Source organism: Falco peregrinus, unplaced genomic scaffold (assembly GCF_023634155.1).
Source record: "Falco peregrinus isolate bFalPer1 unplaced genomic scaffold, bFalPer1.pri scaffold_35, whole genome shotgun sequence".
Lineage (NCBI taxonomy): Eukaryota > Metazoa > Chordata > Aves > Falconiformes > Falconidae > Falco > Falco peregrinus.
The window spans coordinates 1,580,766-1,608,668 of NW_026599603.1; the positions used below are offsets into that span (position 1 = coordinate 1,580,766).

Below are 27,903 nucleotides of genomic sequence, written 5' to 3' on the forward strand. Positions count from 1 at the left end.
TCTTCTTCCCAATTAAAATGTGCCTCAGTTTCTCTCTTCCTACTCTCTGCTTCGTTCCCACTGAGTCTTTTGGCTTCAGCTGCTCCATTATCCATGCAGCACCTCAAAATGGTTATCTTTGCCAAGTACCAGCCAACAGGCAAACAGTTGATTTGCTCTGTTCATGCTTCCTCAGGTGGAAAAGAACATCTGCATAACATTTCTGCCCTTCCCAGTAAGGAATAATAAACTTGTCCAGCTGCACCTTGGGGTTTACGTGCCCTGTAAAGGGGGAGGCAGTGTGTGAATGTGGGATTTTTCCAAACCGAACTAGTTTTGAAGCTGGTAAGACCTCAGCCATTGGAGAGTGTGGGTGTAAAAGTAAGATTAGCTCTAAGGAAAATCCTTGGTATGTTCTAAATACAGAAAGGTAGAGATGATAATCCTGAGAGGGTGTTCTATTCTAATTTTGTTGGCTTTTGGCAATGTCCTGGAGAAGAGCAGTGTTGTGCTCTGTCTCAGAGTTTTCGCACTGGTTTCCCAGATTCTTCTGAATCTTATACTGCATGGCAGCCTGAAGTTGTTTGCCCCCTAAAAATCCAGCTGACAGCAAAATGTATTCCAAATAGAGGCTCTGTAATGGTGCAACTACAGAAGTGCTTCGCTATATACTTACTGCTCTCACCTGTGTTGTACAATTGCTTTTCTGTCTTCAGGCTGTTCCTCAGCACCCTCAGGTGTTCTGGGTGGCTTTTGCTGAAGGTCTTAGCCACACGTGCTCCTCTCCTAAGGGACTTGGTGACCAAACTGCTTGTGTGCGCTGTGAAACTGGCTCCTGGAACCCGCTGCCCCAGGACATTGCTGGGTTCCAAGGGCGTTTGGAGAGTTCAGGACTGCCTGGGCCATGGGTTACCAGGCTCGGGTGGGTGGTGCAGAACAAGCCTCCATTTTTTCCAAGCCTCCTGTGGGGTTGTTGTTTGTCAGTGAAGCTGCCCGTGAGTCCAAATCACCTGCTTTAGACTTTGAGATTTGGTGCTCAGGGGTCGAGAAATGCCTGCGTGCTGTCTGTGTGCTGGTGGTGTCCCAGAGGGCAGAACCGTGCAGCAGGGTGCCTGCAGGGACTGCTGGGGGTGGGCAGGGATCCCCAGGGATCTGGCTTGCCTGCGCTGGCAGCTGCCTGGCTACGGTCACAGGCAGCAGGAGCCTCCGGAGAGCAGAGGTTGGCTTTTAAAACTGAGACTCCAGCGGCAGTCAGTGCCGGTCATGTATCTCGAGGCAGAAGATGCCTTTGGAGCCCATAGTTGATAGCCACAGCCTGGGGGGGGTCGCCTGGCTTTCCATCACTTTGCCAAGTTGCTGGCTCTCATCCTCTGCATCAGCCTTTCCTTGTAGCGTATTGTGCTTCTCCCTTGCTTCTTTACAGCTCCCTGTGAATTTTCCTAGCCATCCTCTGTTTGTGGGGTTGTCGCTTTGTCTTCCCATGTTCCTCCTTTTGCTCTTCAGGCTTGCTTTTATTCCCAGTGAGGCCACAGTATGTGTGGTCTCCTCCTCTTGCTGGTCTGCATGCATGACTCTAGCACTGCAGCTTGAGTGCCCTGCTCAAACCCAGCACGTTAAAGTGCATTTCTTCCCCCAGGATTAACACGTACTGTTTGGCTTTCAGACAACACAGTCCCCTTCTAGGGGCATGACTGCCTGGATGTGTATGGGCAGAAGCCGGCAGGTTCTTTGGGCCTGTTGAATACACGGGTGGCTTGATTCAGATATTATATCTCGGTGCTGCTGGTGTCTTCCCTGCTTGGCCCTTCCTTCATTGCCCTGCTGCCTCTGGCCTTGAGCTATTTTGCCCAGGCAGAAGGGATTAATGTTGACTCTTGTGTATTATGTGCACGTACCTCCAGAGCTAAAAGTGCTTTGGAAAGGTGGTTAAGGAAGGCTATTGGCAGGTCTCTTCTGCTCCCGTTTCCACAAGCTGCAAAATCATACTTTCTTACCTTTTCTGCAGGTTCCTCAGCTGCTGAAGGTCACCTTGGAGAGGTCACCTTATTTCAAGTTGATCAGCCACCATGCCGTGTGCCGCAAAGTACCGCCTGGCATGCTTGTGACTTTCCACATCGTTTTCACCCCCAATGAGAACAAGGTGAGACTGGAGGTCCCAAGAGACAGGTGCCTTCAGCGGGAGGCGAACCTGCGGGGCTGGGTTCAGAACAGGGCGTCTGCTGTGGGGTTTGCGGCACTGCTAATATCTGTCCGTTGCTGTATGGTTATGGGTTTGCTCTGATAATTATAAATACAAAAGCCTATTTAAAATTGACCTGTTGTTTGGAGGACGCGAAGTTGAGCCTGATCAGAGTGAGGACCACCACTTTTGAAAACTGGAGTCACTGGGATGTGTATCATGTTGGACACAGCAGTGAGACAGTGGAACGTTCTGTCTGAAGCCGGCACTTTCCTTGCGCACTGGTTATAGCCCGTGCCGTGCTGCAAGGTTTGCTCTAGGCTGTGGTCAGGCAGCCTGCGGCTGGTCACATCCTGGCTGGCAGCACCATGCGATGCCACCGCAGCAGGGACTGACGGGCTGTGCATTCCCTCCCCGTGCTTTCCTGGGCGTTTGCAGGGGAAGGTGCACGTGGGACAGTAGGAAGATGGCTGGGAGGAGTGTTGATGTTTAGCCATCCCACCTCTCTACTCAGTGTTAGGGGCTTAATTATGATAGAAAATACTAGAGGAGTGAATAGATGCAGAGAGCTTTCCTCTTTCCCATCTGGCAACCAGTTCCCTGCCTCACCCTGGGCTGGAGCGAAGGTGATGCTTTTTCATACCCTCTGTGTTCCAGCCTTGCCGCTGTGCTGCCCCTGAGGATACTTGCCTGCCTGTGCTCCAGCTGTGATTCTAGGGGAGAAGATGTGCTCGTGGCGGGGAGCCAGCCTGGCACAGCCGCACTGAGATCTAGATGTCTTTAATCAGCAGGGGGCCGGTGTGCTGCAGATGACAGAGACATCTGGAGCACACCCAGGCATTGAAGGGGCAGGTAGAATCTGCAGGCAGACACTTACCCCGGAGCCTTTGGGCAGTCACGCTGGTGTGGCTGTGGCTGTGTGCATGTGGCTGTGGCTGCTGTGTCAGCTGGCACCTATTCCCTGCCCCATGTGCCATGCTTTTGCTTGGAGGTTGGAACATCGGTGCTGTGGCTCTGGCAAGCCTGGCACGGTGCCGTGATGTGAAGGGGTGACAGTGTTGTCTGGAGGCTTCTTAATGCAGAAGGGTTTAGCACATGGCATGGAAGGGAGGAAGCATCGCAGGGGCATACAGACAGGCTGACTCTTTCCAGCAGCACTCTGCTGCCTCTTGGCAGGGTTCTTTGTGTGGCTGTGTGGGCGAGGCGAGGTTAGGGGATAGCTCTGAGCCAGCTGATGCTTCTGCGCCAGGCCAGAGGCGCAGGATCCCTTTGGGCACAGCTGTTCTCTCATCTTCTGTTTGCTGCTTAGATTTAGTTTAATGCCCTGTCCTATCCTCAAACAGCGTGGCTGTAGCAAACTAAAGAGGAAATGCCCTGCGGTCCCTGGCTCCCTGAGCTTGTGAAATGATCTGTTGCTTTGGGGAGGGACTGAGAAATGGTTTTACATCATTCGTATGGAAGGTTAAAATGACCTTGGCCTAGGGCAGTTCTCCATACTGCCCAAGTGACATAAGAGCTTAACCTCACCGAGGTAGGCTTTGCAGAGGACGCTGCTTCCTTTAAAATGTGATTTATTAGTATTCATGAGCATTCATTTTTGGGGTGGAAGTAAATCGGTTCCCATGAAGGGCAAATTGCTGCTCTTCAGCTAGAGAGAAGCAGCAGAGCAACAGATGAACATCACCCCAAATAGAAGTAGGGTGAGAGAACCCCCAGGAGCACTCATGTCCAGTACTTTGTCCCTTGTCTTGCCCTTGAACTGGTGAGTGTGTGGCATTAGGGAGCTGTGCCAGCGAGGTCCTCTGCACAGCTTCAGCGACACCACGGCAGTTTCTGCTGACCTGGGTTTTGTGCTCCTTGCAGGGCATTGGGGGAGGGATGTGGGCTGCTTGGTGAGGAGCACAAGGGGATTGTACAGCAGAACCAGAATGTTGTACAAGCGGAATGTTTTGGCTCATACTTGATGGAGCGTGAGTCAGCGGAGTGCCAGAGTGCTGTAGCTGAGCTAGAAATGCATCAGTAGCATGGTCAGGATGTGCAGAGCACCTTGCAAAGCCCTTAGCCAAGAGGCAGGCTTTGGGAAATGGTTCCGTAAAGCCACCTGTGCTGGGCTTGCAGTTGCTTGCCTGCAGAGTATCTGTGTGTTAATTGCGGAAGGCTCAGGAGTGCTGCCTTTGAACAACCTCTACATCCCTGATGCTGCACGATCCACAGGGACTGTGGGTAACCCAGTGAACTGGGATGCGGGTCTTCCTGATGGGGAGTTGGTTTGTATAATTCTCTTGCTTTGAATCTGTTCTTCCCTGGGGTAAGTCTGACTTCAGTGAAGTCACTCCTGAATCAAAGGAGTAGAGTTGTGGCCAAGCCTTAAGTACTAGGGCCATGTGAGCTGTTGGTGGCTGAAATGCTGTGTGCCGCGTAGCCCTTTCTTGGAAAATGAGCAGTTCCCTGCTGTCTGGCAGTCATTTGGGAATGTGCCACGTGGTTGGACTGTCAGAAAATAAATAAACAGCTGGTGTGCCTCTTGGTTTATTGGCACTTGTGTTATAAATGAACTGCTAATTTTTCTGCTGGGCAACATTTCCAATTTGTTACTCTTGCTGCTTCTGATTTGCACGTTTCTGTTTTATGGCTCCAGTTGTACAGCGTGGGTGTTCTCGTGCCAGCCCCTGTTCCCACATGTTCTTGCGTTATGGTCTGACGGCCTCTGCTGAACTGGAAACCATTGTGGCACTGACTGGCAGATAAACAACAGACAGAAATACTTCCATTTGTGCGTCCTACAGGCTTATTAATAGTTTATTGTAAAGGAAGAAGGAAGTAAGAAGCACATAAAAACATAGCACAGCTTATTCCGTGTTGTCGTCTTGCTCTTTTCACTGTAGCAGTGCACTGTTTTCAGGCAATGCAAGTTCAGTCTGTGAGGTTTGTGAAATTCATTACTGGTGCTCGGTGGAGACTGAATTAATGCACATTGATTACTATGAAATACGACAGGACAGCGAGTTACTGCATTACTGAAATGAAGTCCTTTACAATTCAGCCCAGCCCTGTTAGATGCTTTGTAGCGCCCAGAAGCTATTCCAAGTATACTTTCAAGATGACTCGTGTGGGGAGGAAAGGGGCAGAAGACCAAGGCAGATGGCCCGGTGATAAATGAACCTGGAGCTAAGCGACTCATTTCAGAGTGCTGCGAACCGGCAGCTGAGGGGGGCAGGTGCAGGGGCACCCCCTTCTCCTGCGACTGTATCTTCATCCTCCGGTCCCTCCTCTCTGGTCATGGCCCTTATTTTCCAGCCTTTGATATCAGGGTTTCAGCGGGAGCTTTCCCTGCTTGGCTTGCCGTGTGACCTCATGCTACAAGGATCTTTTCTGTGCAAGTCGTCTGCTGCAAGGAATTCAGTGCAGGATTTAGGATGGGTTATGCAGGAAATCTGACATCCGAGTGTGGTGTTGTGGGCAGCTAAGGTTGATATCACTGTGGCAGTATTACCGTTAGCCCCTGAGTTTGCAGAGAGCCTGAAACAGCATCAGAGACGAGCAGCTGCTTCAGTTCCAGCGGGTGCCAGTTCAGATGCCAGTGGCGATACCTGGAAGGCCAGAGCTTGTAATTTACTGCTTGTCAAAGGGGTGTGAGAGAAGGGGAACCATCGTACAACTGTCTGCCATCCTTGCAATGGAGAGGGGAGTTGTATGAAGGATGTAGTCATGTTTTCATGAAAATCTGTAGCCTGAAGCTGTGTCTAAACACAACAAACTTTAGAGCATAGATGGGATGCAACCCCTCTGTCATCCAGGCACGTTTATTTAGAAACGTGGTCTTAAACAGTCTGCTAAGGGTTTGTAGTTGCGAAGCAGAACAAGATTTTGCACTGGTCTCAACAGTTGCCCAGGCTGTAAGCAAGTGTGTAGCAGAGTTAGTGTCCAGGTAGCACGAGGCAGTGCTGCAGTGGAGACTGCAACCCGTTCCCCACCCAGGGGGGCAATTCAGCTTTCAAAAGCTTAAGGGACCATGGGTCCACAGCGACACAAACAGCCAGCTTCTGCCTAGCACCCCTCCTGCCTTGGGTTTCGCCCTGTTTGGGCTGACGCTGCATTCAGCCTGGTGCAAGGTCCCACTTTGGTGGGGTGGTAGAGCGTGGCTGAAGGGTCAGCCTGCTCTGAAGTGCTGAGTCAAGCCTTGCACGGGATGCCATGTTCCACGGTGTCCCTGGAGAGGGGGCTTGGGACATGATGTGCATCTGCATGAATGGTGAGAGGCAGCTTTCTCTCCCAAGGTCGTGGTTGTCTCTGTGAAACCAAATCCTTGCTGCTTTAGCCTTGCCCTCGGGTCCCTGGAGAAAGAATTCCCTTTCCTTGTGCGTTGCTGTGCAGGTTGTCCCGGTGCCCCTCACCAGCAAAGGAGCTGGGAAGGTTGCCTGTGCTTGCTTTTGGGGGAGGGGGGGATTTATTTCTTGGGCTCTTAATTGCCTTGCTGTCATCCATTTGCTCCTTAGCAATGACAACGACTTGACAATTACTTCCTTTTACTTCCCTCAAATACCTCCAGTTGTTTTAAGTTCCTTTTTTTTTATCTCCCTGCTGATCTGAACTTGCATCCTCCTCTGTCTACCTGGCATCTGGAAGAGAGAGATAAGTAAATATGGCATGCCAAGACTAAGGCAGGTAGCTTTCAATTGGATTTGCCTTTGTTACAGTAATGTGGCCGAAATAACAACAACAGCAAAAGCAAATGGCACTCTCCATTTGCTAATGCAGTTTCTGAGCATCTGAACAGTCTGGGAGGTGAAGTACCCAGGAGGTAATGGGTGCTTTAAAGTCATATGGGCTGCCCGTAGCTTTTATTTTAGAGGGCTTGGGCTGCAAGATTGAGTACAAACTTGCTAATTCAGAAAGACTTGCTGAAGATGAAACCCTTGCCTGGAATATGATGTTAAATCCTGCAGGTTGCTTGCTGCAGTTCCCTTGCTAGTATTTTACCTTCCAAATAGGAAAAGCAAAAGCCCTTGTGCAGTTTGTAGGGTGACTGTTTGAGATGTCTAGAAGAAGAGATCCTTCTTTATTCTTTGTGCCTTGGATGGGGCAGCATCTGTTTTGTCAACCTTAGTGGTGGGTGAGGCGCTGGGTGGTGGGTGAGGCGCTGGGTGTCAGCTGTTGTGTTGGAGCACTGGGTACGTGTCTGTGCCACGGCTGGCTGCCTTAGGGCCCTTCCAGGAGGGGATGGGGATGGGAGCAGGAAATCCCAACCGCGGAGGAATCCGGATCAGTTCTGCTGAAGGGAGTTTGCTGCTGTGTGCGGTTCCTAAATCAAAGTGCTTGCTGCTTCAACAATTACAAGAATATCAAATGAGTTAAAAGCACCGGGGCAAAAATCAGGGCAGCGAGTGAGTGATGAGAAGCAGAGCTTTGATCAGCTCATCAACAAGAGCGCTGCTGGGGGTAATGGCTCCTGGCCCTATGGCAGCAGCTTTACCACTGATTTCAGTGGGGGCAAGGTGATAGTTCCAGCGCAGCGACGCCATGCCATACATCTGGAGACTGCTCTGCTCATCCCTACAGTAAAATGCTTTTGGTAATTTGATTTGCCTTCCTGCTGCTAAACGCCAGGCAGCCGGGGCGCGGGGGGGATTGCCTGGCTCTGTTCTGAACGAGCCAGTGGCTGGGAATGCACAGCCGGCTTTGCTCTGGTGGGGTGTCTGAGTGTCCCCCGTGTGCAGCTCCCGATGCCGCCTGCCTGGGGTGGGTGTGCTAACCAGGCACCCCGTCACTTACTCCTCTAGAACAGACCTTACAGAGGGGTTCGATTACGGCATCAGCCAGAGCTGTCTCTGTGTCCCCTGGGGCTGGGTGAGATGTAAAGGGAAACTGAGATGAGGCAGAGGAAGAACTCTCTTGAATTGCAGTGCAGAGCTGGCGTAGGCTGCTGAGGGCAGGGGTGGAACTGTTAGTGCTTTTAAGTACTTGTGAAACCTCTTGCAAAAACAGTTTGGGTCTGGAGCTGAGCCGGCTCTGGTGTGGGGAGATGGGTCAGATGGCTTTTGAAGGGTGCGTGTCCCCAGCCTTGGCCCTGTAAGGCTGTGGGAGCGGGTGAGAAATACAGCTGTACCCTACACTCAGCTGGCATCGCAGCAATTACCGTGTCCAGCTTGTGAAGCATTTCCCCAGCAACTGACCGTTGACCATGCATGTGCTGAAGTCCTTTTGAAAACGTACCTGAGCATCCCCTGCCAAGCTTCAACAAGGTCTCCGCGTTGCTGGCATTGGAGTTAGTGCTGTGGCACAGCTGGGTTCTCAGTGGTGCTTCCAATAGTCTGCGGTGGCGATTGAAGCAGGTTCCATTAGTGCTGTGATCCCTTGCGTGAAGTGACTCTGTTTTGGTGCCTCGGAATCAAAGCATCAGATAATTGTGGTGCTGCCAGCTTGCTGCGAAAGCGGGTGAATCAGTGGGCTTGTTTCTTCTTTGCAAGTTAACAACCCTGTGCAAGTCATGCTGGAATGAAAGGTCATGAAGGTAAAAGGTACTATTATTCCGTTATTGAACGCTACTGCAACAGTCCTAGAAAACAGCAGTTTTTCTTCTGCCGTGGGAATGGTGCTAAATGCATTGTGCTGAGATTGTTTCTTTCCCTGCAGGATTATTTCCACGAGCTCATCTGCATCACAGAAAGGGAGAAGTTTGTTGTGCCAATCCGAGCTATAGGTGCCCGAGCTATCCTGGACTTCCCCGACCAGGTGAACTTCTCAGCCTGTCCAGTCAAGTACAGCACCCAGAAAACGCTGCTGGTTCGCAATGTTGGTAACCGGGAGGCCCGCTACTGCATCAGCATGCAGAGGTAGGGAGCTCATCTTTTTTTGTGCAAAACACTGTGGCATGATAATATAGTTGGGAAACAGCGACAAAAAGGAACCGGAGCACCTGAGCTGCCGTGCTGCTGTCGTGGCTGGAGATGGGCAGGGCACGTGGGTTTTGCTGTTGATTATAGTGTTTGAAGCATGGCGCAACCTCTGCTAAAACCCTGCAAGCTGCAGAGTGGAGTTTTATAGTGCAACGGTGTCTTCAGAGCACAGTCGTGCAAGACTGATTCTGTTAGACTGAAGGAGCAATTGTAAGAAGGCAGCTGGACTGCCCTTGGGCTGTGGAAGATCCTGCGGGGCAGACGACAGCTCTAGGAGCTCAGTTCCTGCAGACCAAGGGCAGTGTTAAGAAATGGGCAAGCTCTGAGCTGGTGGAAGAGACATTTAAGAATTTATCAGCAGCTTTGTCTAGAGTAGCAAGTGCAATCAGAGATTGTAGATCAAAGCAATTGGTATAGAGACCCTGAGAAAAACAGGCTGTGATCCAGAACCTGGTTCTCCAGTAGGTTTGATCTGGTCCCTGGGATCCAATATTCTTCAGCAGAATGAGCTTGTAAGTGGAGATGAGCTGGCAGTGGCTTCAAAGCTGCACTACAGCCCCAAAGAGGAATGCCTTACAGCGGGGGGCACAGGCCAAAGATGTAGCAAATACCTGGTGCGTGGGTTGGGAGCCTTTTCTAGAGCTTTGTCTCTCTCGGATCTCCTGGAAAGTGCTCTAGCATGCTGTAGTAGCCACCACCAACCTCCTTGATCCTCAGTACCTTCTGAAATGGTTATGTGGCCCTGTTGGACAAATATACGCGTTCCTTGGGAGGCCACAAGCACGTGGTATTTGGGCAGTCTCCTGGTCAAGTGCCTGATGTGTGCGGCGTTGTGGACAGCCTGTACTGTTCCTGTTGGTCTGAGAAGACAGTCACTGTTTTTCCAGTTTGCTGAACTGCACCTGCAAGGAAACCAGTTCAGCTGGCTGGTAGTTAGCTCCGAGTTGCTTGGTCCCAGAGGTCTTGGTGCAGGAGCTGAGGTCCAGAACACAGCAAAGACGTGCCGTCTGCCTTAGTGCACCTGAGTTGCTTCAGTTTCTTCCCCAGGAAAACAGGGGTCAAGAGAAGGCTCTTTGCTCTTTCTCCTGGGAAGCGTGAAGGTCCAAGAGGCTTCTACCAAAGCCTGGCAAGGCTGTTGAAGCAGGCTTCCAGGATGCTATTCAAGCAGGCTGCTGCTTTTCACTGTGGAAATACGTAGGCAGGACCTTGTAAATCCCTGTACAGCTTCCCTCTGGGATTTCCAGATCTAGTCGTCACCACCAAAACAGATACCCAGTCGTGTCTGGCATCTCTTGGCAATGTCCTTGCCAACTATTCTGTTGAGTGATCCAGCGTGTGTTGAATCCTGCTTGATACGGATTTTATGCTGAACTTCAGCAATTAAATTTTTCAGTCCTGATTTGCAACAGAGAGATGGGAAGTGTTACAAAAGCTTTATTTCATACGACACACAAAAAAGTACAATTCTGAATAACTGGATTGTGTGTGTGCAGAGATCAAAAGCTGGTAAGATTTCCCATGTCAGCTGAAGGCATCAGTCATCTCTTCCATTTCATTACGAATTTTTGAAAGCCAGTTTGAAATTTCAAACTGATGATTTAAATCTTTGAGTATAAGCAGCGTTTTATTCTAATGAAGTCGCCTCCACTTTCATTCAGATTTCTTTTTAAATACTCTGAAGTTCCTGTGTTTCTGCTGTTTTTATTTTTTTTGCTTTAAGTGTTCAGCAAAATGTCATAATGGATTCTTCATTGGGAACTTTCTTAGAGGTTGAGTTCCTCCAATGCCTGTCTGTCTACCATCTGCTTGGATATATGCACAAATGTATAGGAAATATGAGAAATTTGGGGGCTATATGTGAAATGGAATTGGGCTGATGGAGAAGAGAAACTCAGAATAACTTTGGAAGGGACCTCTGGAGATCATCTGACCAAACACGGCGCTCAAAGCAAGACCAGTGTCAAAGTTCAGTCGGGTGTGCACACAACATGAGAAGTAAGATCGGGTAATACCAGCCTTGCTCTGTCCTCCTCCAGGCTGTGCAAAGCCCTTTATCCCAGCATCTCCCTGTATGTCCTGTGCTGCAGCCTCTAAGCTCCCTTTCCGTAGAAAGGCTTTTGTGCCCTCCAGCCTGTACTGCCAGGGATTCTTCCACCCCAAATACAGGTGGCTGCATTTCCCATCCCTCGGCTGCATGCAGTTCTGCTGTGTCCCAGTGAATGGCAGCCCAGCCCTCCAGTATCTGGACCGTAGTGCCCCAAGCTTGTATCCCCCACTCAGAATCCAAGTGTTCCCCCCTCTTGACCAGGTCAGCACATCCCCTTGCAGCCCGAGAGCAGAACCCCCACGTTCTTTCTCCCTGTGCGATGAGGCCATGGTGTGCCAGGAGCGGTTCTTCCAGCCAGTGCTGGGGACTGCACTGTGTGACAGTGGGTTCCCTGCTGCTTGTGCTGTGAGAAGTTGCTCAGGTACCTGCCCCGAGGTCCCAGGTGAGCTCAGTGGCTCCAGCAACCCCAGCAGAAAAGAAGTGGCCTCCCAGCTGGCTGGGAGTAGGCTGGAGAGTCAGAGCAGTACTAGTGTAAATATAGAAAGTCTCTTCCTGTCGTTCTCATTGTTAAGGCTGGATAACGAGTTTCTTCTCCATGGCATTCAGGGAGATAAATGTCATTCCAGTACGTTTCAGTTGAAAATGGCGTCTGGAAGCAGATCTCAGCGCAGCACTGCCTTTTCCTGACGTTACAGACCTTGTGCTACGCTGTGCTATGGCGCCAGAGAGGATCCGTCTGAGAAGATACATTAAGGAATGGCCCATCAGGCTCTGAAAGCTCAGGAAATGATGCTACAAGGTGCAGTGCTAGGAGCCCCCTGTAGTACCCCTATACGACATCGAGGTGTGGGATTGGAGAGTTACCACAGGATGTACAAGGACAGGACAACAGATGCCAGAACAGATCCCTATGAAATTGCTTACTAGTCTGTTGTTGCTCCCTTTCTGCAGGGCAGTAACGGGCAAGATCTCAGCAGGTTCTGGCGGGAAGGTCTCCCTCAGGCTGGTGTGGCTAGAGGAGTTTATACAAGCTGGGGATTGCAAGGCACCGCTGGGAGATCTGGACCTGTGACAGTTTAGATGTTGTACAACAAAGCAAACGTACAAATGGACGTAGTTAAACAGGATGTCAGAAAAGAAGCTGTTAAAAAACCTCCAAACCTTATGTTTCCTGTTTTTTCAGGAGCAGTAGTGATTCACTAACAGGGTAGATCTAACAGGAAAAGGATTATCTTAAAGAACAGCTCACAATTAATGGAGAGAAGGCCAGAGTTTAGCCTGCCAGCTTCATCTCTTGGCAGTGGCTTTCATGTGGCTATTAGTGTGTCAGGGACGTTTCCTTAGCATCTCTTATCTGTAGGCTGCAGCGAACAGCTTAGTGATGTGGACTGAAATTCAGAGTTCAGGTTAAGCATGGACCTTGCATCCCTCTGGGTCTTGGAGAACCAGGTCTACGTGAGGGATACCAAGCTCCTGCGACAGCAGTAACAAAGTTGTCCCGTGGGTACAGCGTGGGGTGGGAGGCAGGAGGTGCGGTGTCTGACTTGTGCTCTGTTTCTCAGTCCTGAGAATGAGTCCTGACCTTGGTGGGATCCTCTTCTTCTGATAATTTGAAGATGGGAAGATACCTTCTTTCTCAGGCATCCCCTGAAGTCATCCTCAGGAGTGTTATGCCCATCCCAGCTATCTGAGGGCAGGGGTATGCAGACAAGGGGATGGGATGGGAGGTGGTGCTGAAGTGTGGCCCTTAACCAGCAGCTTTTCTGTTCTGGCCATGTTTCGGGGGGGGGGGGGGGGGGGAGGGGAAAAAAAAAAAAGTTGGGGGAATTTTTCTGTGCCTTTCCCCCAGCAGGCAGTGATGCTAGCCAAGCACCAGCAGAGCCCTGCCCAGTATAACCAGGCACAACCCCCAGTGCAGGTGCAGGGCCATGTAGAACAATCCAGTTCTGAGGCTGGCAGGGCCTTGGCTTTCCTCCTCCCTCCCAGGTGTCTCAGGTCCAGCACGTGAACATTGCAGGCCCAGTGCTTCCCCATTAGTCACTGCCAATGTTCTTGCTGTTGTCAGGGGAGCAGGTCAGGCCCCTAATTGCAGCAATATCTCCTTAATGAGCAGGAACTCCAGCAATGTCATCAGCTGTCACTGCTTCCATGAATGAAGCTCAGCTCGTGCATGGCTCCAGATTTTCTCATTATTTTTGTGTGCTGCATTCTCTAATCACTGGGAAACTCTCTGGAAGGTGTTTTTGAGGTGACAAATTGACCACCAGCAAAGCACTAAAGCCAGTAACTTTTGCTTTCTAAGTGAGGCTGTACAGGAGCCACAAAGCCCAGCTGCTGTTGTGCAGGAGCATGTTGCATCTGACTTTTCCCTGAGCGTTAAAGAACTGAATTATGTGTCTGTCAGCCGAGAGCTGTTTACCTGGCCACAAATCATAATTGCTCGTGTTAAATCTAAAGTACACCAACACGTTTTCATAATTATTTCCAACACATTGCACAGAATTCCTCCAGCAGGCCAAGCAAACAGTTACCAAGCTTGGATTACAACCCGGAGCCCCAGATTGCATTGCTTGTGAATACACCGAAAAGCTCCTGTTAAACTTGCCTCGATATGCTCCTGCTGATGGTGCTTCATTTAGCCAGAGATCTAATTGTTCAGGTTGTAAATGGGTACTCCTTTTGTGTCTTGTTCCCTTGTTATTGTATCACTCTAATGTGCCTTTGCACTCGTAGAGATTTTTCTTTGCTCAGAGCAGCTTTCACTGAAACACTGTTAAAATGTGCCCTTTCTTAGGCAAAACCAGGATGCTTTCAAGGTAAAAAAAAAAAAAAAAAAAGAGTTGAATTCTGCAAATTAAACTCCAGTTATTCTCTGGTCTTCAAGAAGAAATTCTCTTCTCCCTGTCTGATTTCCAGGCTGCAATCTCACTGCCTTGACATTTGTATCTCTTGAGGTGTATAGGTGGCAGGAAAAGACGGATTCCTGAGGAAGTCTGTGTCAAGCTGTGCATGCAAATAACCCTCACCATCTCCGTGCTCTTCAAAAACCCTCCTCCGATCGTATTGCTAGCAGTCAGACTCTTGAGCCTTGCTGCAGAGAACTGGATGCAGGGTATGGGGGAGACGAGGTCGTTTTATAGCATAGGATGTTCTGAGGGCTGGAGCTCTTCAGGAGTCGAGTTGGTGGCTCAGTTTCTGATACTGTCTGTTCTCTTTTTCTTCTGCTGACTGTGGTTTGTTTGCTTCTTGCTTGCGCAGGTGAGCTGGAGTGAACGAGACAGCCACATAGTCCCCAAATGTCCCACAGTAATCCTGATGTGCCTCTCTGTGTTGCAGCCCTTTCTCTGTCGATCCCTCTGCTGGGACTCTTGGGATTGGTGATGCCGTGCAAGTAACAGTGGACTTCCACCCACAGAAGACTGGTGATTATTCCGGGTCCCTGACAGTACACTACGACACAGGTAAGTGCGGGACACTGCATGGTGCCCACGCTCTGCGTCCTTCAAAGCAGAAGACTGTTAAACTTGCTTTGCAGACTCCTCTAAACCCTTTTCTTTCTAAACCCTTTTCTTTCAAAACCTCTGCATGTTTTGGTGCTTCAAGTGAGCAGGTAAGGGGCAAAGGCTGAGTGTGCCCTTGTTCTGTGTGGCTGCGTGCTGGTCTCTCCCTGGGGGACGCTGGTGTCAGCCGGGAGCGTAAGTGTGTCTGTGTCCCCGGCTCCTCTCCAGGAGAGCAGCAGTAGGGGATGCTCAGCAAAGCGTGTAGAAGCAGGCAGTGCATGTGCTTTCTGCCTCGTGGGCCCTGGAGTTAGCATTTTTCTGTGCTAGAGGCTTTATTCTCATCTTTGTTTAATCACTTCTGATGGTTTTACCTTCCAAGCCTTTGTCCAGTTGCTTTGTGGGTTTGTAGCTATGAGCATCTGTAGGCTCCCATGGCAGTACGTTCCAAAGGAAGGAATATTCTTTGGGAAAGTGCTGGTACTACACTTCTGTAATTTCTGACTAATACTATTTCAGGCCCTTGGGTTCCTGTTTTACGACAAATGGTGACAAATTTTTCCTCCTTCGGATTTTCCCAGGCCGTTTGTGCTCTTACAAACCTACCTATCTCTTCTGTGATTTCTAGGTTAAGGAATCCTGTTCAGTCTTCATATAGAAGCTGCTCTGTACTTTGGAGAAGGGCAGAAAGAATGATTACATTTCAAAGGCTTCAGCTTGGCTTTGAAGATCAAAACTATACCCATTATTTCGAGACCCACGTGGCCATGCGTTTAGACAGTGAGACCATGATAGTTTTCGTGGAGTTTATTTTGCAGTAGTTAGTTGTCTCGTAGAGCATGAGGTCATGTTTCCATGAACCGGAGTTGTGCATGCTCGAAGCACTGTGCATGTCTCCCAGTTCTTGGGTCCTGCTTCCTCTGCTTGCCAACGTATGCCGAGGATTCAGCGGAGGGGGAAGGCAAGCTTATAAAGCACGCCTGCCTCTGTAACGCTTCTGAACCTCGGTTATTTTTGTACGCTGAGTTGTCTGTTACAGAAAGCAGGCTGTCCAGTCACTGGAGACGTTGCTGTTTCTCGCAACATAACTCGTGTCTGGCCACGAATCCCTCCCACTCCTCCTCGGCTCCCTTAAGAGCAGAGAAGTCGAGGTTATACAGGCACGAAGGCTGAACTCTCCATGTGTGGAGATGAATGAATGGCTGCAGAGATCTGTTTGAAGGGTGAGTCGTTCTCCAACCTCCCTCCAAGAGAGGGGGGGCTCTTTTTGCCGGCACGACTGTGATACTGCCGCATTGTGTCTGGCTTAGGGTTTAAGGAGTCCATCCAGTAGGCAGCCAGCTCTCCCCTTGTGCTTTTGTGTGGCAGCCTTGGAAAGGCAGGTCCATCCCCTGGCTGCCTTGCTGTAACCCGTGCAGCGAGGGGAAGGCTCTGCCTCGGCAGAGGGATGCTCTCCAGGGATGGCTGGGTCGCTGCCCTTCTCAGCTGGGGCTGGCTCTGAGGCTTTAAACACGCTCCACAGAAGTGCCATTTCAATGGAGAATGTCTCGTGTTTGGGGTTTGCTTCTCACCTGGGAGGCCCTCACCTGCAACAGGCAGAGTAGGCTCGGTGCTCAAGTTTGTGCTTAGTTGACTCCTGGGAGTTGCTTGGTAGGAAGAATGAAGGTTTGGAAGCTCTGGCAGTGAGGGACGCTTTGGTGGGGGTCTCTTCTGGAGGGTGAAGTGCTGGCAGGTGCTCCAGCAAGACTCCAGGCGTTAATCGGCTGCCGTGCACAGCCAGAGACTCTCTCCTCTTCAGCTCGGTCTGAGGCGGAAAGCAAAGGTGTGCTCGCTCGGGTTGTGGGACAGCTTGGGAATACTCGGTGTAGACTTGCACGCTCAGGCATAGGCACCAGCAGGCTCCAGGCAGAAGAAATGGGCTTGCAGGGCTGTGATGGGCAGGTTGGTGTGGGCCGTGCCCCACCGGTCTCATTCTGACATATCTTCACAGACCCACAGCAAGTGAGGGCACTGCTGCTCCAACACAGGGAAGTTCTCATCCGCGTCCCATCCTGCCGTGGGCTGTCACTTTGCCTGTTTCTCTTCACCTCCCTCTTCTGCCTGCATGCCCCAGGCATCTTGTCATGTTGGCAACAAGGGATCAGGAGAGACACAACCCTGGTGGCGTGCTTGCAGGAGACTCTGGGCGAGCCGTGACCGAGGTGGGGCCTCCTCCGAGTCACCTGAATGACTTTGGATGCAGAATTCCCTGTGACCCAGGTGGGATGGCAACCCAAAGGCCACCTGGGCACACTGAAAACGTCTCCCTGTAGATAGTGTTGCCTTGGGGATAAATGTCTACAAGCCCACCCAGAAATAAGGTGCTTAAGGTGGTGCCCAGGACATCCTCATGCTGTACACCTGCAGCTCTTGGGGTGCAATAAATATATTGATCTGTGGAACTGCTCACACAGCTAAAAGCTGTGACACTTCTGTTCCCTGTGGTTTCCTCCGTTCCTTGTACTCCCATCAGCAAGGGCGATGAGCAATGTCTGCCTTTTGCTTTGTTCTAGGTGAAGATACGCACACAAGCCTTCATGGAGCCGCTGAAGATGTCAACATCAGGCTGGACAGAAACTCCTTGGCAGTTGGGAAGACCTACATCACGCTGTCAAATCACAGATGTGTGGTCATCCACAACCGGAGTAAAATCATAGCCCACTTCCAGTGGAAGGCTTTTCTTACTCAAGAGGAGGAGGATCAGGAGAAGCTGAGGTTCGTTGGAAAGATTCCTTTCAGTAAGACACACTGCCCAGGAGTGAAACTACCATACGGCCTCAGAGGGATGTTGGTGCTTTTTTGGATGGTGTAGGAGAAATAAAGCATCCACCGCATCCGGGTCTGTGTCCATGGGCTTCAGGGTAATGGAGCTCGGTGCTTCCCATTCTGGTTCCATCCATGTTCCAGCTGATGTTTTGGGGAGGAAAGGTTGATTGCAATGACTGCATTTCCTCGGAGAGCAAATTCCCGTCTGTGGGAGCCCTAAATCAGTGAGGCCAGGTCCCTGGGCTCGCAGGGGGTCTGTGAGGCTGAGGAAAGTGTCGGCACTCCTTACCTGGGACGGCGTTGAGCGGTAGCACCTAACAGCTGCAGGCAGCGTACCTGCTGTGATATTCACTGCAGTTTCTTCCCCTCCAGCTCTGGTAGGATGGCAACCTTCTTCAGCCTGCTTTTGCAGTAGTGCGCAGGGCAGGGTGCTTTGCTGGCCCCGAACGTTGAGGCCATCCGGCTGTAGGATGCTGAATTGCCTCGCGCTGTCCCAGCTTCCAGCACAGCGAGGTATCCCTGCCCCTTCTCCGGGGCTGGGGAGAGTTCGGAGGTGGAGGGTTCTGCGGGGAAGGCAGGGACAGGACTTGGAAGTGCCTTTGGGCGTCAGCACCTGTGTCTTCACGGTGCTGAGAGATGGGGCAGGCTCTCCAAAGGGTGTCTCTGAAGCTTTGAAATTCCGTTTGGGGCAGGAAGGAAATGCTTCTAGCCCAGGGGGAGGCACTGGAAGTGACACTTCAAAGCTGGGGTGATGTAGGGGGGTCCTTGTGTGACTTTTCAGACTTGGATGGCTGTAGGTGTATAGGAGTTAGTCTGAACCCAGAGCTGATCAGGAAACTGCCTTCAACTGGAGCAATTTTAAAGGGCTTCTGAGCAAATAAAGTTCAATGTAATTAGGTCAGAAAAGCCTTGAAGGCCAAAACTAGTTTTCCAGTGTTCTCTGTTTTTAATTACACAGTGTGTGACTTTGGTGCAAGCGCAGTGTGCTAAAGGAAAAAATCTCATGACCTTGTCTTGCTACTTCCCTGCACCATTCTTTTCGCATCTCTCCCCAGCTGCCCGTCACAGATGGGACCCTGAGCGATCCTCTCTCCCCTCAGAAGCGACCAGCTTTCGCCACAGTTAACGTGTTTCCCCAATTTTTTTGCAGTGACGCTTGATCTCGTGCCAGCCTGTGTTCTTTACTGTGACCAGGGCGCTTTGTTCTTCCTTACTTGCAGTCTTAGGGGTGGTCATGGCTCCGAGGCCACTGTGCTGCTGTCGGAGCAGCTTTTGAGATCTTTTGAGAGCAGAGAGGACTTTGACAATGGGAGGAGGCAGTGCAGCAGCCTGTGCTTGGCTGTCACCCAGAAAGACCTGGCTCTCACAAGGTCTACCCAGGGGTTTGCTCTGTCTCCCTCCTGCAGGACTTTCTGGGATGTAGCGGTGGGATTCTTGTCCGTTGCTGAAGGCTGAGTTGAGGGTTGCTCATGTCGGTGGCTGGAAGCCCTCCTCATGCACAGCGCTGTAGGTCAGCCATGGAGAAACATTTCCCACGACACTCCACTGGGAGCGAGCCAAAGAAAGTATTTTTGGCACCGGTGACAGCATCTGCCCGAGGCTCTGTCTATGTGCCGCTAGTAACGTCCGTGACTGTGTTTCCTTGCTGATTGTATTGGAATTCAGCTGGGTGGTGACTGCTGTCCTGTTTATAGCGTGTTGCCTCGATTTTCTGTGTCCGGAGCCTTCCCCTCATCCCCCTCGAGTAGTCACCTGCTGGTTCTTGGTGGCCGGGGGACTGGAGCGTGAAGGGGGCACAGCAACGTGCCAGCTGGGAAGCAAGTGCTCTGCAGCAGTGCTCCCTTCTCACCTCTCGGTTGTGAGCTTTCAATGCTGCAATGATCGCTGCTACAACTACCAAGTAAGGGAGAGGTGACCTGTGTCAAAGCTCTGTGGAGAAGGCCCAAAAGAGGAAAAAGGTGAAGTGGTTCAAGGCTGGATGTAAGGGTTTGGATTCAGAGGTGCTGGTGCTGACTTCTTTATTGGCTAATGCTGATGCCAAAACGGCACAGAGTAACAGCTCAGAGACTAATTTTGTCTTTAAGCAGCAAAGGTATTTATTTCGTGCAACACTGGGGAGCTACCGATTTGCACCGGACAAACTAGCTCTGAAGTTTTCGGTGAAAAGTCGGGTAATTTATACAGTTTTTGTGAGAGGTTACAACATCTTTACATACATATTCATTTGATTTTGACATCTAATCATTCTATTCATAATAGGTGGGATCTAGGTGGAGTAAACCTTTCAACTTTCTTTGTTCAATGATCTTCTGACTCATGGTTTTCCTTTAACATCCTCAGTGGAACCTTTCCTAATTATTCAGAGTACACGCCTTTACCTTTTCTAATCATTCAGAGCACATTCCTCTACTTTAACATGGTCAGTGGGAGGGAATAGGCCCTGCCATCTCTCTCTTACCTCAACACAAAGAGAGCATCACCCAGAGCACAGTACCAAACACATCCTGACTAATCTTTTTAAGACCTTGCTCTGTTTCAATGCCAGGCAAAGCTCTCAGGGCCTCTGTCTTCATGCACCTAAACCCATTAATTTCACTGAAGTGATGCGATGCCCGAATGCATTAGCTTGCTTTGCAAGTGCTCTGGGATCCTCTGCTGGATGGCAGTGTAGGCAACGGAGCAGCCAGTTTGCTTATCCCTGCCGGTGCAAAGGGGAAGATAAACAAGTGATGCTGGTAACCTGCAGCTGAAGCCCGGCTGCTTCTCCGCTTCCCAGCGAAGCACTGCAGTGGGTGCTCCTTCATCTCCATCCGTCTCCCCCGAGCACCTCTACGGGCAACAAAGCCATCTGAGGGTGTTGGTGGGGTTGTCCATTAGTCGTGGCTGTAGCCTTGAGCCAGGAGGCTCCCCTGAGGGCTGCTAGCTTTCAAACCCCTCTTCTTAGCTTGTGAGTGTGGCGTAAAAGTACCTGCCGTGCCAGTGCAGGAGTGATAACCTGATCTGCTTGGGACCCCGTGGCTTGGGGTCAGCCCCTTGCTGAGCTGCTGCTGCTCTTCCTCCCCCAGTGCGTTGCTGCTCCTGCACTTACATGACAGTCTCTGCAAATATGTTGTTTATTAAATGATCTGCTTGGTTTGTGTCTCCCCATGGCTGCAGGCGCTGTCGCAGGCTGCAGAAGCAGGAGGAGAATGAGAGGAATTCTTTTCTCAAGCAGCGCGCGGTGGACCCCACGCTCCAAGAACGCCTTGCCCTTCTCTCCCGTGCCTTCCAGAACCAGAGGGCGAAGGTGCAGGAAGACTCTATGCTTTTCTCTGATGATATTTTTGCCATTGAGCCAGTGGTAAGTGATAGCTGGGAACCTCCCTTCCTCCTCCTCCTCCTCCTCCTCCTCTTCCTCCTCCCTGAATGAGGTTGCTTGGCAGATCCCCACATCAGTGTCTTGATGTGCCGAGAGGGAAGACATGAGGTTTGTAGTGAGGCTGGGAGAGATTGTTGCAAAAAGCATTTCTAAACTGCGAGCTCCGGGCAGGCGCTGAGAGCCTGCCTAAAGCTGAGCTCTGCTGCAAGGGCTGTAAATTAAGGGCACTTCCTAAGTGTCCTGACAGTGTTCCGAGGTATCGATGATTATATATAAGGGCACTCCTTACACGTAGCGTATGGGGATTAACCATGAGTATTAGTTCACATACTGAAGAATGAAAAGGTCCTCTATGGAAAGGAGGGCAAGTTCAGCCCAAGTTTAATTGTGGCAAGACCAATCCCTTCATATAATCTGGACTTAGACCGTGCCTGAATCTCCCTCCCAGCATCGTCTGTGACCTGCACGCAAGGCTGGCGGGTTTAAACAGACTTTTTTGAGTTCTATTGCACGCTTAGAGAAAAGTTTTTGCTTTTGTATTTATGCAAACAAAACCTCATGTCCTTCAATTAACTAGAGCCCTGATTCTGAGTATTTGTGTGGTCTGAGATGACGAGTGCCTGCTGTCTGAGCAGTGTAAAATCCCTTCTCATCTTGGAGCAAACCCTAGAATAATCTTAGCCTCTTCTTTCTTGTAAAATAGGTGAAACTATTGTTTTATTATTTATTTTTAAGGAAGGGGATCGTGTTCTCTTCTTGGTTGCTCCTATAGCCCGTACAAGGCTGAGAGCCCCCCATGTCAGCACAGCTGCAGTTTCACACCGCCGCAGCTGAGAGCAGCGTGATGTGACCAAGAGCCTGTGTCGGAGCAGCAGGGCTGTAGCAGGGAGTGGGAGCTGATCAGCTGAACATGAAGAGCATCCTGCAGTGTGTCAGCTGGTTTTGGAGCGTGTCCCAGGGCTCCTGCTGCGGTACAGCCGACTATACCTCCATAACGAGCTTAACCTGCTCTTGGGCTCCTGAAGTGCATTAGGGTGAGGTCCAGCAGCCTGGCTGCCCACTGAGTCCTGGTGCTCCCTGTAGCGCTGTACGGACCCAGAGTGTAGCCTGGCCTCACGCCTTGAGTGGAAACCTTTCCTAAATGGCTGTGTTGATGTTATAGTTTGCTCTAGGACTGAGCGTAAGTGGGCTGCTGCAGGAGCCTCTCCCCTTCTGTCCTGTCCAGCATTATCAATCTTGTGATTCCCATTAATTCCATGATCTATGGAACAATGAGTTTCACATTCAGAGTTTTGCTCGTGTCTGTCTTCCCCCCCGGCATATGGGTGTCTTCACATCAAATGTTAGTATTTTTTCCTCTTTATCAAGTGTAAAATCTAAGAATGCACTGCTGCCGACTTCCACAACCTTCTCCCTGGTGACAGCCCCGTAACTTTTAGCTTGGGCAGGCCCCTTCTGGCAGCGCCGTGTAAATCTGCTGGAGGGGCCCCGCCAGAGCCTGGACCTTGCTGCCTCGGACCTTCTGGCCAAAAGCGGCTGCTGCTCTTCCCACCTATCACCCTGGGAGCACCCTATAGAAAGAATCAAACCCTTGGAAGAAGCGGCTGGAGGTTCCCAGAGGTTAGGAGGCCGCTGGAGGGACGATAGCCTTGGAAAGGCTCTCTGGGCAGGGTGGCTTTGCAGGGTTTGTGCAGCAGCTTTGCTGTGTAAGCGGGCCGGTAGCTGCCAGGTGTTGCTCTCTGTGGAAGCTGCAGCGGGTTATTTCAGCCTGTATGGGGTTAACTTGTGGATGAAAATAATAACAAAAAAGGAGGCAGTGATTTTGGAATTAGCATGTGACCATGAACATTCCGAGCAGCCATCCAAGCCTGTGGGAGACAAGCTGTTGTGTAAGTCTGGCTTTCTGAGCGTGTCTCCGATTTGATTTATCGGAGATGTCGGCTGTATTTCTGTCACAGATGTGCTGGCCTTGGGGTTCATCGAATCCCAAAGTCAGCTAAACTCACTCAGCTGGAAAAGCGCGCTGTTGTTAGCAGATACATATTCACCAGGCCAACGGTTCTTTTTAATTTTCTTCCTTTCCCGCTTAGCTTCGTTTTTGCTTATGAATTGTGTTACACTTGCTTCCATTAACGGGAGATGTATTGCCTCTGTCAGCCTCTGAGTAATAACCAAACTGCCCGGAAGCGTCCACAGGGCCAATATATCTGATGGCGGCACATAAAATAGACCAGTGAGTACCACTGGCTTGTGATCCAGCAGAGACGAGCAGCAAAAGAGTACTTTGTTAGATAGTTGACCTGAAAGACTGATACTGCTGCCTTAGGCTGCCAGAAGCTTGTTTTCTGGCCTCAGTGGAAGGAGAGATTTGGTTTGAAGGCTCAGGATGCGCTCTCCTTCCCCGCTTGGTGCCCCTCTAAGATGAAGACCTCAAGCATCGTCACTACTCTCAGCATTTCATTAACGTCCTTCCTCAGCACAGCAGCAGCGATGGTTTGTGTGGCGGGTGGTGCTGGTAAGCCTGGCAAGGCACAGTTTGTCGCGCAGGAGCCGAGCGAGGGCTGTCAGCAGCTCTCTGGGCAGAGGGCCCCAGCAGCTGGAGGATCTAAGGGCACCACTGGGCAGCTCAGCCCACGCAGCGCCCTTTAAGGAGGAGCGCAGAACGCCGGTGAGCCGGGGTGTGTGTTCAGCTACAGCTGTCAGGCTGGAAGCAAATGCAAGCAGCTGCCTAATGCACGCCCCCCCAGGGACTGCCTGCCCAGGGTGAGACCACTGAATTCAGTCTGTTAAACATACAGCGAGCAGCTGGGTGAGGAGCGCTGGTGAGTTATTAGACTCTAATTAGCCAAGCCAGGGAAATCCGTCATCTGAGTGTTTCTTCTCAGTGGCTCGGCTTAGGCAAGCTCCAGGTGTCGTAGCAGGGCTTATGTTGTTCGGAGCAGCACCCCAAAGGCTTTTATTCCTGTAAATTCAAGATTACTCTCTGGACGCTTTTGAGTCTGTGCAGCATCCCAGCAGGACCCAAGGGATCTGCTATCTCGTACGCTGACTGTGGGTTGCAGGCTGGTGTCCCCAGTTTGCTTCCTCAAGCGAGTGTGTTATCATCTAGTAATGCTTCATCTTCCTCCAGTTGCTTGCTGGGTAGAAACACAAAGTCCGTTTGATCTGGCAAAGTGTTTTCTCTAGGTTTTGAGAAAAATCCAGGTGACTTTATTGTTTCTTCTGTGTTCTTACGCTTGGTTTGTTGGAGTTGGAAACGGTTCTCTCTACCTGTTCTTCCCTCTGAGCAGGCTGTGCATTAGGGAATCATTGTAGCTGCAGCCCAGTAACTCAGCATGTCATAGCTCTTTAATTTTTGTGGGGGCTGGCCTCTGAGCTCTATGTGCTAAGTTGATGGGAAGTATTATAGTTGTTTAATATTTATGCTGTGGCAGTGCTGGAGGCTCCACTCAGTTCAAGATTCCCCTGGACAAAGCACGGAGAATACCCAGCAGCAAGCAGAATCAAGCTTTGTGCATAGAAAAATAACTGTTCTTTTTGTGGTCTTCCCAATTTTTTTCATTGCTTTAAAATATTATTACGGTTGTCAGAGATGCATATATTTATGCCAACAAATGGATGAAGAAGCATTTGTAGTGCTGGGGACTGAGGGGAATATCAGTGGTGCCTTTGTTGAAACCGGTCGCAAGAAGCAAGAGCCTTTAGAAGCCAGGGATGTCTCTGAAAACACATGACGAGGCTCCCTGGGACTGAGCACCAGTGCCAGGACTCTGAGAGAGGGGGAGAGAATGAAGACGCTGAGGAAGCAGCGGTTGCGCCCACACTGGTACCATGGGCCGGAGTTAAATCCCGGAGCAAGAGCCTGGCAAGGAAAAGAGCTTGCTGGTTGCAGTAGGTGTGGAGCTGTAAGCAAATGCCATCTTTTCTTGTTTGAGCCTGTGTTCAGGGAAACAGGGATGTACGCACCTTGCAGAGAGGACTGGGCTGCATGTGACTCTCAGCTCCCTTCTCAGGTCATCCATCAGCTGGAAGAGCCTGCGAGCTGGCTCAGTGCTGGCGGCACAGGGCAGGAGGAGCCTGGTCTTCACTGCTCCCCAGGAGGGCTTGTTCTGCTTGGTGCCGAGTGCCCTGACTCACCAGAATCCATTAAAGAGTTACATGCACGTACAGGTTGAGGGTATAAGAGGCAGCACGTTTGTAACGAAGAATGGAAAAATCCCTTTGACTTGCTGACTCTCTTCTGATCTGGGTAAAACATTCCCATGGCCATAGGGAGACAGGGATGCAAGGGAAGGGTTGGAGGAAAAGGTGCCTTGTGCTTAGATCAGCTGGTACTTCTGAAGAAATGCTTGATTTGCTGAAGCCAGCCAGTTGGGTTCCTTTATTAGAACCCTAATTAAGAAAAAAAAAAAAAGCCTTTACCAGGTGCTAGTAAAGGTAAGGGACTGACATTTTTTGCAGCTGCTTCCAAAGTCTTACAAACCTGGATAAGTGCTGTTTGCTTCTTGCTCTTCATTGGTGCTCTAAATAAAGGCTTACAGGGCTGTGGTTGAAAACAAGAAATGTAGTGTTTGAGGATAAATGGTTTGTTGTCTGCTTCTGTTTTAGGAGGGAGATGTCTGGCCAAATTCTTCAATTGAAATTAAGGTGATCTTCAAACCCCGAGAAGCCCGAGTCTATCAACAAACAGCCTACTGCGACATCTCAGGTACGGCTCCTTTCTCCTCCTCCTGCCACCCACCGCAAAGGCAGGGCACAAATACTCTTCCAGCCCCCTTGGTCCCCGTGGACTTGCTAGGAAGGGCCGGTGGTCAGCAGGGCAGCGCCGGCACCTTCCTGCTGTCCCTGTGGCTTCCAGCTGGTCTGTGCAGAGCCAGGGCTTAGGATGCCTGGCTCTGACCACTGATGGCTCTAGAGCAGCCAAAGCAGCGAGGGGATAAGCCTTCCTACCAGGCATTTGCTCTGCTGCAAGGTGTTTGTAAAGGCCAGAGAGCTACACCGCAGAAGAGCTTTGGTGGACGAGCACTGAGCCCCTGTAGACCTGCAAGATGAGCCTTGGATCCGTGGATGCACTGTCAGGCTCCTGAGGCGGTAGGAGCTGAGTGAAACGTGCCCCCTGCCCCTGGGTCACCTCCCGCTCTCCAGGCGCTGCCAGACCGTAGGTGGCTGAGCCCCGCTGAGCGCAGGGTGTCTGTGAAAGTACCAGGCGTGTGCCGCTCTCCCTGCGTGGGACCAGTCACCTCGTGGCTCGAAGTCCGTGCTGCATCTGCGTAGTGTTGTACAGGGCTCGCTGCCCTCAGCAGGGTGAGCTCCCTGCCCAGGAAGCACAGTGCGAGCAGCCTGCTAGACAAGCTTTATGCTCCTCCTGGCTGACAGAAGTGCTGTCACGGCTTTTGCTGGGAGCGGTTATCACTGACCCACCGCGTTACGCTGCCTTTGCCCTTACAGAGGTGTGACGGCTTTGCTGTGCTGGCACGGGGCAGGGAATGCTTGCAGCAAGCTCCGTGGTTCAGGTTACCTTGTCCTTCCTCTCCGTCTGTGTGGTGCTGCTTGAGGTGGTTTTCAAGAGCGGGAGGTCCCTGTCAGATTTCCATCCAGGGAAATGATTTTCCCCATCTAAGAGGAAGGAGGTGCGAGGCCAGTGGTCCCCAGCAGCCAGGCTCCCGTTCTGGAGGGTGCTGAGATCACTAACCCAGCTGCTTTGATCCCGTCCTTACTGCTCCAAGCTGACGGATGCAAAGGCCATGAAACAGCTTTTTATTGATACGGTAACTGCGCAGGGTTCTGCAGGCTGCTGGGGTGCGGCTGTCAGCCGGCTGCTGGGCCTTGCTTGGGCTCTTCCTTCTCAGCTCCTGTGCGGTCATCTCTGATGGCAGCGATACAGACAGCAGGTTTTTATCTTTGGTTCTGTTTTGTGAGCTTTGTGCCTTCACTGAACGGATTTCAAAGCTTGTCTAAGTGCATGGGAAGGAATTCCGAAATCGTCTTTTATGCGCAGCATATCTTCTTCAGGGTGCAAAGTGATTGCTAAGTTATAAAGCAGCCCGAGGGCTCAGTTAGAAATGAGAAGCCAGCCCCGAAGTATATCTCCTGAGGGAAGAGAGGGGTCCTGTATCTTCTCGCGGAGCACCTAGTGCTGGTGCCACCCAGCCCGGAGTCAGGGACTGGCTCCGAGGCTGCCTGGAAAATCCAGGCGAACCGAAGGAATTCTGTACTGACATGGCAATCTCTCCCCAGGCCGTGAGACCAGGCTGCCCCTGCGCATCAAAGGGAGCGGCATAGGGCCCCAGCTGCGCTTCAGCTTTGACCAGCTGGACATCGGGAAGGTTTTTGTTGGATCAGCCCAGAGCTATGAGGTGAGCAGTGGGGTTTTCCGGGGTTGGGGTGGATCCTGATGGCTCCTGGGGCAGCGGTGAGCTTTGTGGGCCTGCGGGATTTCTGGCAACGCTGGCAGTTGTGAGCACGGAATATTTGACGTGAGTGAAATGTGGGAGTTTTTGCAGAATCTGGATAGTTTTGATGGGGTCTGAAGGGTGTGTCTGTTGTTCCCAAAGCCCCGATCCCTGCTTTTTGGCAACCTCCCTTTGAGACCAGCTGGGAGGCTTCATGCAGAAAAACCAGCCCTTGACACATGAAAGCAACACCGGGTCAAAAAGGTCAGGATCCAGAGGCTTTTGTTTCAGCCCTAGATGCACTGCACCCTGGTACCCTGGCGGTTAAAAAGCAGCTGGAACAAACGTGTTGTGTTCCAACTCGAGTCCGTTGCAAACACCTTTCAGTGAAGCGCATCCTCCTGGCTCCTGGCGCCGGAGGGAAGCCGGCCAGCCTCCCCGCACAGAGCTGCCCGCGCAGGCACCGGGAGCGCTTTCCCTGCTGACCAGCCTCCTGCCACCCTTCAGACCTGGTGCACCTCTGGCTCTGTGAACAGAGCAGAGCAGTTCTGGAAATGAAGCAGAGGAGCTTTCTACATGTTTCCCTCCCCCCACCCATGATGGCAAGTTTTCTGTCAAAAAAAACAAACCACCAAAACCCACACAAAGAAAAAAAACCAACCCAAAAAAACCAAAACCCCCCCAAAAAACAAACCCCCAAAACCCCAAAAATCTAACCCCCCCCAAAAAATATAGCAACTGAAAGAGGTA

General features: G+C 51.0%; 1 protein-coding gene across 1 annotated transcript in view; it reads left to right on the top strand.

The window, feature by feature from the left end:
- LOC129783349 (hydrocephalus-inducing protein homolog) overlaps window positions 1-27,903 on the top strand; it is a 133,063-nt gene that overhangs the window by 23,721 nt on the left and 81,439 nt on the right. Inside the window, 7 exon segments of the mRNA XM_055793332.1 lie at window positions 1,985-2,119; window positions 8,792-8,991; window positions 14,438-14,562; window positions 17,151-17,352; window positions 20,560-20,743; window positions 25,370-25,469; window positions 26,999-27,117. Of these exon segments, the coding sequence (XP_055649307.1) occupies window positions 1,985-2,119; window positions 8,792-8,991; window positions 14,438-14,562; window positions 17,151-17,352; window positions 20,560-20,743; window positions 25,370-25,469; window positions 26,999-27,117 (1,065 nt within the window).